The sequence below is a fragment of the Staurois parvus genome, unplaced genomic scaffold, assembly GCF_062004578.1.
Source record: "Staurois parvus isolate SC_StPar_1 unplaced genomic scaffold, SC_StPar_1.0 ptg003089l, whole genome shotgun sequence".
In the NCBI taxonomy this organism is placed as follows: domain Eukaryota; kingdom Metazoa; phylum Chordata; class Amphibia; order Anura; family Ranidae; genus Staurois; species Staurois parvus.
In genome coordinates, this window is record NW_028320885.1 from 224 (window position 1) to 8,717 (window position 8,494).

At 58.3% G+C, this 8,494-nt stretch overlaps 1 protein-coding gene across 1 annotated transcript; it reads left to right on the forward strand.

Annotated features, from left to right (window-relative positions):
* The first annotated feature begins 260 nt into the window (after positions 1–260).
* LOC149428615 (arylacetamide deacetylase-like 4) lies at positions 261–7,824 on the forward strand. The gene is made up of 3 exons (XM_089667198.1): positions 261–509; positions 1,000–1,063; positions 6,832–7,824. Exons 1-3 carry the CDS (start codon positions 341–343, stop codon positions 7,595–7,597), a joined length of 999 nt encoding a protein of 332 aa, XP_089523324.1. The 5' UTR covers positions 261–340; the 3' UTR covers positions 7,598–7,824.
* Positions 7,825–8,494: the final 670 nt, after the last annotated feature.

The window sequence follows — 8,494 nt, forward strand, 5'->3', positions numbered from 1 at the left end:
GGAGGATATATAGGAGGGTATATAGGAGGGTATATAGGAGGATACATAGGGGGATATATAGGAGGATATATAGGAGAATACATTTTGGATTTTGTCCAGCTGGGTGCTGCTTGCAGAGGGCCACCATTGACTCGAATTTCAGCTGATTCTGATCCGTCTCTGGTGGGCCATTAGAGAATGGAAGCCACAGGATCAGTATGACAGCCGGTTGAACCCTCCCCCATAGCTCAGCAGCCTTGCAGGATGTTGAATTTTCCCAGAATTCTGTTTTCTGTGTCTGGAATAGGGGAAGACGTTGGCCAGACTGGGGATTTGCAGTCAGATCGCTCTCTTCCGTTTCATGGTCAGGCTGAGAACGCGGAGGGCAGCAGATGATCCGGAGCTCGGTGTGAAGAACTTGGAGTTTGATGGCGTCCCGGTGAGAGTCTACCAGCCCAGAGCGCCCTCCGCCCGGGACAGGAGAGGAGCCGTCTTCTTCCATGGAGGGGGATTCGTATTCGGGAGTCTTGGTGAGAAACGGACACTAAAGTCCAACTCCGGACAAAACCTTTCTAGGTTGTGCATTGGGTAGACTTCCCTTCACTTCCTGTCCAGGCGGCTTCCCCCTCCCCCCCAACAGCAGGAAGTTGTGATTCTGAACCAACTAGAATTGCTTCCTGTGTCACGTTGGACACTTTCTCCCTACTTCCTGTCCTGGTGACCCCCAGGAAGGACAGGCAGCCATGACACCTGATGGTGGGCTCACCAACCTCTATGGCCAAACTAAAGAACACGTCTGGAGTCCATGAACTGAACATCTGGTGGGAGGAGGAATAACGGAGCTTCCTATTGGTGAACTCCGAGTGTCACATGATCCGTGACTCTGGGACAATCAATCCATTGGTCATGTGATCACGGGGTTCCGGCCCTTCTGTACATGGAGCCCCCCATATAATATATATACACACAGTACACGTCTCAGCCGGCTGACATTAACCTTTATTGTGTTTATTTTGTCAGAGAGCTATGACGGCTTCTGCCGATACGTGGCCAAGACCTCGGGATCGGTGCTGGTTTCAGTTGGGTATGTAGATCTTCAATGATGTGTATGTAGAGCTCACCCCCTAAAGTCCCCGCTGAGTGGTCCCCAGGATCTCTCCCAAGCCGGCGTATCGGCAGCCAGGCACACAGTCCCGTCACTTGGATTTGAATTGAACTTGGAGTGGGTGCAAGGCTGCGGGTGCAGGGAAGCTGTGGGTTCATGGAGGCTGCGGGTGCAGGGAAGCTGAGGGCACATGGAGGCTGCTGGTGCAGGGAAACTGTGGGTGCATAGAGACTGCGGATGCATGGAGGCTGCGGGTGCATGGAGGCTGCGGGTGCAGGGAAGCTGAGGGCACATGGAGGCTGCTGGTGCAGGGAAGCTGGGGGTGCATGAAGGCTGTGGGTGCAGGGAGACTGCAGATGCATGGAGGCTGCGGGTGCAAGGCTGCAGGTGCCTGGAGGCTGCGGGTGCATGGAATCTGCGGGTGCAAGTCTTTGGGTGCATGGAGGCTGTGGGTGCATGGAGGCTGCGAGTGCAGGGAAGCTGCGGGTGCATGGAGGCTTCAGGTGCATGGAGGCTGTGGGTGCATGGAGGCTGCGGGTGCAGGGAAGCAGCGGGTGCCTGGAGGCTGCAGGTTCAGGAGGCTGCGGGTGCCTGGGGGCTGCGGGAGCAGGGGGGCTGCGAGTGCCTAGGGGCTGCGGGAGCAGGGGGGCTGCGGGTGCCTGGGGGCTGCGGGAGTAGGGGGACTGCGGGTGCCTGGGGGCTGAGGGAGCAGGGGGGCTGCGAGTGCCTCGGGGCTGCAGAAGCAGGGGGACTGCGGGTGCCTGGGGGCTGCGGGAGTAGGGGGACTGCGGGTGCCTGGGGGCTGCGGGAGCAGGGGGGCTGTGAGTGCCTGATGCTGCGGGAGCAGGGGGGCTGCGGGAGCAGGGAGACTGCGGGTGCCTGGGGGCTGTGGGAGCAGGGGGGCTGCGGGTGCCTGGGGGCTGTGGGAGCTGGGGGGCTGGGGGTGCCTGGAGGCTGCGAGTGTAGGGGGGATGCGGGTTCCTGGGGGCTGCGGGAGCAGGGGGGCTGCGAGTGTCTGGGGGCTGCGGGTGCCTGGGGGCTGCGGTTGCCTGGGGGCTGCGCGAGCAGGGGGGCTGCGAGTGTCTGGGGGCTGCGGTTGCCTGGGGGCTGCGGTTGCCTTGGGGCTGCGGGAGCAGGGGGCTGCGAGTGCCTGGGGGCTGCAGGTTCCTGGAGGCTGCGGTTGCCTGGGGGCTGCAGGAGCAGGGGGGCTGCGGGAGCAGGGGGGCTGCGAGTGCCTGGAGGCAGCGGGTTCCTGGAGGCTGCGAGTGCCTGGAGGCTGCGGGTTCCTGGAGGCTGCGGGGTCTCCAGTAACACACTGAGGGAGATTTACTACAACTGGAGCGCTCAGAATCTGGTGCAGCTCTGCATGGCAGCCAATCAGCTTCCAGGTTTTATTGTCAAAGCTTCAGTGAACAAGCTGAAGGTAGAAGCTGATTGGCTCCCAGGCACAGCTGCACCAGATTCTGAGTGCTCCGGTCTTAGTAAATCTCCCCCGGGGTGTCATCTTCTGACTCTCAGCACAGTCCTTGCAGCAGGGACTACACCGGGCACCACAGAAAGGGGAGGGAGCAGCGCAGAGGCACCGGGATCTCTGGCCGCTCTGTCCCTGGATAGTGGGATGGTTCCCAGGGCCGGTCTGGCCTGTCTGATGTTGGGGTGCAGAAGGGAAAGTCGGGGGGCAAAATGTCAGCACTGTGTGTGAGCCACTGACTGCCTGTCACATGGTGTCACCGCCTGGAAACACTAATATGTAGTAGGCTGTCATAGATTATATCACGTGTGCCTATCAGAGTCCCCCCTTACATCAAGATCTCCTCAGGGTGCCTCCTTTCATCGGGGTCTCCATCAGAGTGCCCCCTTTACATCATGTGTCCCCATCAGAGGGCCCCCTTACATCATGTGTCCCCATCAGAGTCCCCCCTTACATCAAGATCTCCTCAGGGTGCCTCCTTTCATCGGGGTCTCCATCAGAGTGCCCCCTTTACATCATGAGTCCACATCAGAGGGCCCCCTTACATCAGGATCCCCATTAGAGGGCCCCCTTACATCAGGAACCCCATCAGAGTCCCCCCTTTCATCAGCTGTCCCCATCAGAGTGCCCCCTTACATCAGGATCTCCATCAGAGTGCCCCTTTGACATTGGGGCCCCCGTAAGGCTGGCTCATGGATGAGCGGATGAACTCTCAGACACCTGGGAAGGGGGGCTCAACTATAATCTGCACAGCATCCCCCCCCCCCCCGAGATTCAGCCCTGACCCCACCTTCCAATATCAGGCGGATCTCCTGTGAATTCTCCAGACCAGATCGTCAGTGCAATCGCTCGATCAGTTCCAGCAAGGTCCAATACAATACGCCCCCCCCACCCCAATCTAACACAGCCGGGACCTCAGTGAGCACTAGAACTCCCCCAGCATAGCCAGGACCTCGGTGAGCACTAGAACTCCCCCAGCATAGCCAGGACCTCGGTGAGCACTAGAACTCCCCCAGCATAGCCAGGACCTCGGTGAGCACTAGAACCCCCCCCCCAGCATGGCCAGGACCTCGGTGAGCACTAGAACTCCCCCAGCATAGCCAGGACCTCGGTGAGCACTAGAACCCCCCCCCCAGCATAGCCAAGACCTCGGTGAGCACTAGAACCCCCCCAGCATAGCCAGGACCTCGGTGAGCACTAGAACCCCCCCCCCCAGCATAGCCAGGACCTCGGTGAGCACTAGAACCCCCCCCCAGCATAGCCAGGACCTCGATGAGCACTAGAACCCCCCCCCAGCATAGCCAGGACCTCGGTGAGCACTAGAACCCCCCCCCCCAGCATAGCCAAGACCTCGGTGAGCACTAGAACCCCCCCCAGCATAGCCAGGACCTCAGTGAGCACTAGAACACTCCCCCCCCCAGCATAGCCAGGACCTCGGTGAGCACTAGAACCCCCCCCCCCAGCATAGCCAGGACCTCGGTGAGCACTAGAACCCCCCCCCCCAGCATAGCCAGGACCTCGGTGAGCACTAGAACCCCCCCCCCCCCAGCATAGCCAAGACCTCGGTGAGCACTAGAACCCCCCCCCAGCATAGCCAAGACCTCGGAGAGCACTAGAACCCCCCCAGCATAGCCAAGACCTCGGTGAGCACTAGAACTCCCCCAGCATAGCCAGGACCTTGGTGAGCACTAGAACCCCCCCCCCCCCAGCATAGCCAAGACCTCGGTGAGCACTAGAACCCCCCCAGCATAGCCAGGACCTCGGTGAGCACTAGAACCCCCCCCCCCCAGCATAGCCAGGACCTCGGTGAGCACTAGAACCCCCCCCCCCCCCAGCATAGCCAAGACCTCGGTGAGCACTAGAACCCCCCCCAGCATAGCCAGGACCTCGGTGAGCACTAGAACACTCCCCCCCCCAGCATAGCCAGGACCTCGGTGAGCACTAGAACCCCCCCCCCCAGCATAGCCAGGACCTCGGTGAGCACTAGAACCCCCCCCCCAGCATAGCCAGGACCTCGGTGAGCACTAGAACCCCCCCCAGCATAGCCAGGACCTCGGTGAGCACTAGAACCCCCCCCCCCCCAGCATAGCCAAGACCTCGGTGAGCACTAGAACCCCCCCCAGCATAGCCAGGACCTCGGTGAGCACTAGAACACTCCCCCCCCAGCATAGCCAGGACCTCGGTGAGCACTAGAACCCCCCCCCAGCATAGCCAGGACCTCGGTGAGCACTAGAACCCCCCCCCCAGCATAGCCAGGACCTCGGTGAGCACTAGAACCCCCCCCCCCAGCATAGCCAAGACCTTGGTGAGCACTAGAACCCCCCCCCCAGCATAGCCAGGACCTCGGTGAGCACTAGAACCCCCCCCCCAGCATAGCCAAGACCTCGGTGAGCACTAGAACCCCCCCAGCATAGCCAGGACCTCGGTGAGCACTAGAACACTCCCCCCCCCAGCATAGCCAGGACCTCGGTGAGCACTAGAACCCCCCCCCCCAGCATAGCCAGGACCTCGGTGAGCACTAGAACCCCCCCCAGCATAGCCAGGACCTCGGTGAGCACTAGAACCCCCCCCCCCAGCATAGCCAGGACCTCGGTGAGCACTAGAACACCCCCCCCCCAGCATGACCAGGACCTCGGTGAGCACTAGAACACCCCCCCCCCAGCATAGCCAGGACCTCGTGAGCACTAGAACCCCCCCTCCAGCATAGTCAGGACCTCGGTGAGCACTAGAAGACGCCCCCCCCCCCTCAGCATGGCCAAGACCTCGGTGAGCACTAGAACCCCCCCCCCAGCATAGCCAGGACCTCGGTGAGCACTAGAACCCCCCCCAGCATAGCCAAGACCTTGGTGAGCACTAGAACCCCCCCCAGCATAGCCAGGACCTCGGTGAGCACTAGAACACTCCCCCCCCCCCCCAGCATAGCCAGGACCTCGGTGAGCACTAGAACCCCCCCCCCCCCCAGCATAGCCAGGACCTCGGTGAGCACTAGAACCCCCCCCCCCCAGCATAGCCAGGACCTCGGTGAGCACTAGAACCCCCCCCCAGCATAGCCAGGACCTCGGTGAGCACTAGAACCCCCCCCCAGCATAGCCAGGACCTCGGTGAGCACTAGAACCCCCCCCCAGCATAGCCAGGACCTCGGTGAGCACTAGAACCCCCCCCCGCAGCATAGCCAGGACCTCGGTGAGCACTAGAACACCCCCCCCCCAGCATGACCAGGACCTCGGTGAGCACTAGAACATCCCCCCCAGCATAGCCAGGACCTCTTGAGCACTAGAACCCCCCCTCCAGCATAGTCAGGACCTCGGTGAGCACTAGAACACGCCCCCCCCCCCTCAGCATAGCCAGGACCTAGCGGTGAACAGGTTCAGAAGCACAGCTGGTTTTCCCAGAAGAGTTGTAGTCCTTCAGGCTGTGAACCTTTCCTCGCGGACAAGAACCCCTCCAGACCTCAGACTATTTATGCCCCTCCCAACCGTGGACACCCTCCCCCAGGGATTGGCTAGGACCACATAAATATTCAGTCTGTGGATTTGACGCTCCCAGCCCACTACATTCCAGAACCCTCCAGAAGGCAGGGGGAAGTAGTCAAACCCGCCACCAGTGATCCCAGAGCAGCCCAAAGTAATCACAAGCTGCTCCACTGACTACAGGGGAGCCGAAAGAACTAAATGTACCTGACCTAACTAGCACCAATCTAGGAGGGAGCTACATGCAGATCATTTTAAAGGGCTCATTGTGTAGCTACCAGAGGAAGTCTTGTGCTCCTTTGCTTCACCCAGAACCCCCTACACAGAAATATGCCTTGGCATTTGGGTCCCCCCACTGGGGTGAGCTGGAGGTGCAGAATCAGTTGGGTCACCAATGTACTAACAGGAGGACATAGTCTATAAAGCCCGGGTCGGGGCAGGTGGTGTTCAGCCTGAGGCTACAAGCAAGCTGCAGGGCAGGCGGCCAATAGAAAGTGTCCAGAAGACAAGGTGGGGGAGGGGTGCCAGAATGATTGCCATCAGAGATCAGTCATCCAATCAAGGGGTCACCTCACTCAGGGGCCACATCGGGGCACTCAGCATGTCTGCAGATGAATATCTTGTGTCTGTCACACATGAAGGAACTCCAGACGTGATTTGTAGAAATCTGTGATATTCGATGCCGGGATCCTGTAGCCTCGATGTGCGTGTTTCTGTACACGTTGCTGTAGAACAAGATCCCGAGAGATGGTTCTGTAGACCATGGCTGTCCATGAATGGTGACCAGTAACATCTATTTGTTGTAGGTACCGCCTGGCCCCGGAACACACGTACCCCGCAGCGTTCCATGATTGCCTGGCTGCCACCATCCACTTTCTGAGGACAGCAAAGCAGTATGGTGTAGACCCGTCTTCCATTGTCCTTTGTGGGGACAGCGCTGGAGGTAACCTTGCTGCCGGCGTTTCTCAAGTTCTGGTCACCAGGACAGATGTTCCAAGACCTCAGGCTCAGGCTCTGATATACCCGTCTCTGCAGATGATCGACTTCGACTCACCTTCATACCAGCAAAACAGCATGGTGCCCCTATTACTCCGAGAACGCACTCAGTTCTTCAAGCTGACCTACCTTGGTGTGGATCTGTCCTTGTCAGACCTGCTCAGCGGTGTCCATGTTCCTCCTGAACTGAGAAGAAAATTCTCCAAGTGGTTGGGAACTCAGAACATTCCTGAAGAGTTTATGGTCAGAGGCTACAACCCCCATCTGATTTCTGGCTTTAACCCGGAGATCTACCAAAGATTCCAACATGCCTTCCACCCCGCTTCTTCCCCGTTGTTGGCGGAGGACGCCGTCATTCGTCTGCTACCAAAGACTTACATGTTAACGTGTGAGTTCGATGTTCTCCGTGATGACGGAATACTCTACAAGAAACGCCTGGAAGACAACGGAATAGCGGTCACCTGGCATCACGTCAAAGATGGCTTCCATGGAATTGTCAGTTTCTTCAATCATCCGGCCTTTGATTCGGGGAAACAAGCCATGGACAACTTTGTGAACTTCATAAAAGATGCCTGAAAGATTAAAGAACATCTACAGCTCATGGCCGAACGTTTGTGGACACCTCAGAGTGGACATCCAGACCCGGCTCACCATAGATGTTCCAATTCATCCCAAAGGTGTTCAGTAGGTTGAGATCAGGACTCTGTGCAGGAGTTCCTCCACACCAAACTGGTCATCCATGTCTTTATGGACGGCACTATATAAGTACCTGTAATAAATAGACAAGACTGGAGGAGCACAAATGTCTACGATGTCTTTGTATGATGGAGGATTACCAGGACCCCTCACTGGAGACACATCAGCTCCATCATTGGGAGGGGGTCCACATCCTTTGGGCCATATAGTGGATCTGCTTGGAGGGGTAGGACCCTATTACCATTATTGGTGGAGTTCCTTAATCATCAGCCTCTAACGACAGGGCTGAGGTTGGATGAAAAGACCTGGGTCACCATCGGTGTTCAAGGTCATCCCAAAGTGCTCAGTAGGGTTGAGGTCAGGGCTCTGTACAGGACACTGGAGTTCCTCCACATCAAACTGGTCCTCCATGTCTTTATGGAGCTGGCTTTGTACACAGGGGACAGTCATGGGGGACAGAAAAGGGTCTTCACCAAACTGGTCATCCATGTCTTTATGGAGCTGGCTTTGTACACAGGGGACAGTCATGTGGGACAGAAAAGGGTCTTCACCAAACTGGTCATCCATGTCTTTATGGAGCTGGCTTTGTACACAGGGGACAGTCATGGGGGGAACAGAAAAGGGTCTTCACCAAACTGGTCATCCATGTCTTTATGGAGCTGGCTTTGTACACGGGGGACAGTCATGGGGGGAACAGAAAAGGGTCTTCACCAAACTGGTCATCCATGTCTTTATGGAGCTGGCTTTGTACACGGGGGACAGTCATGGGGGAACAGA

Coding starts and splice junctions, on each gene's coding strand:
- LOC149428615 (XM_089667198.1), top strand. CDS start 341: ATGGTCAGGCTGAGAACGCGGAGGGCAGCAGATGATCCGGAGCTCGGT. Junction 510..999: donor ATTCGTATTCGGGAGTCTTG/GTGAGAAACGGA, acceptor TTATTTTGTCAG/AGAGCTATGACGGCTTCTGC. Junction 1,064..6,831: donor TCGGTGCTGGTTTCAGTTGG/GTATGTAGATCT, acceptor TATTTGTTGTAG/GTACCGCCTGGCCCCGGAAC.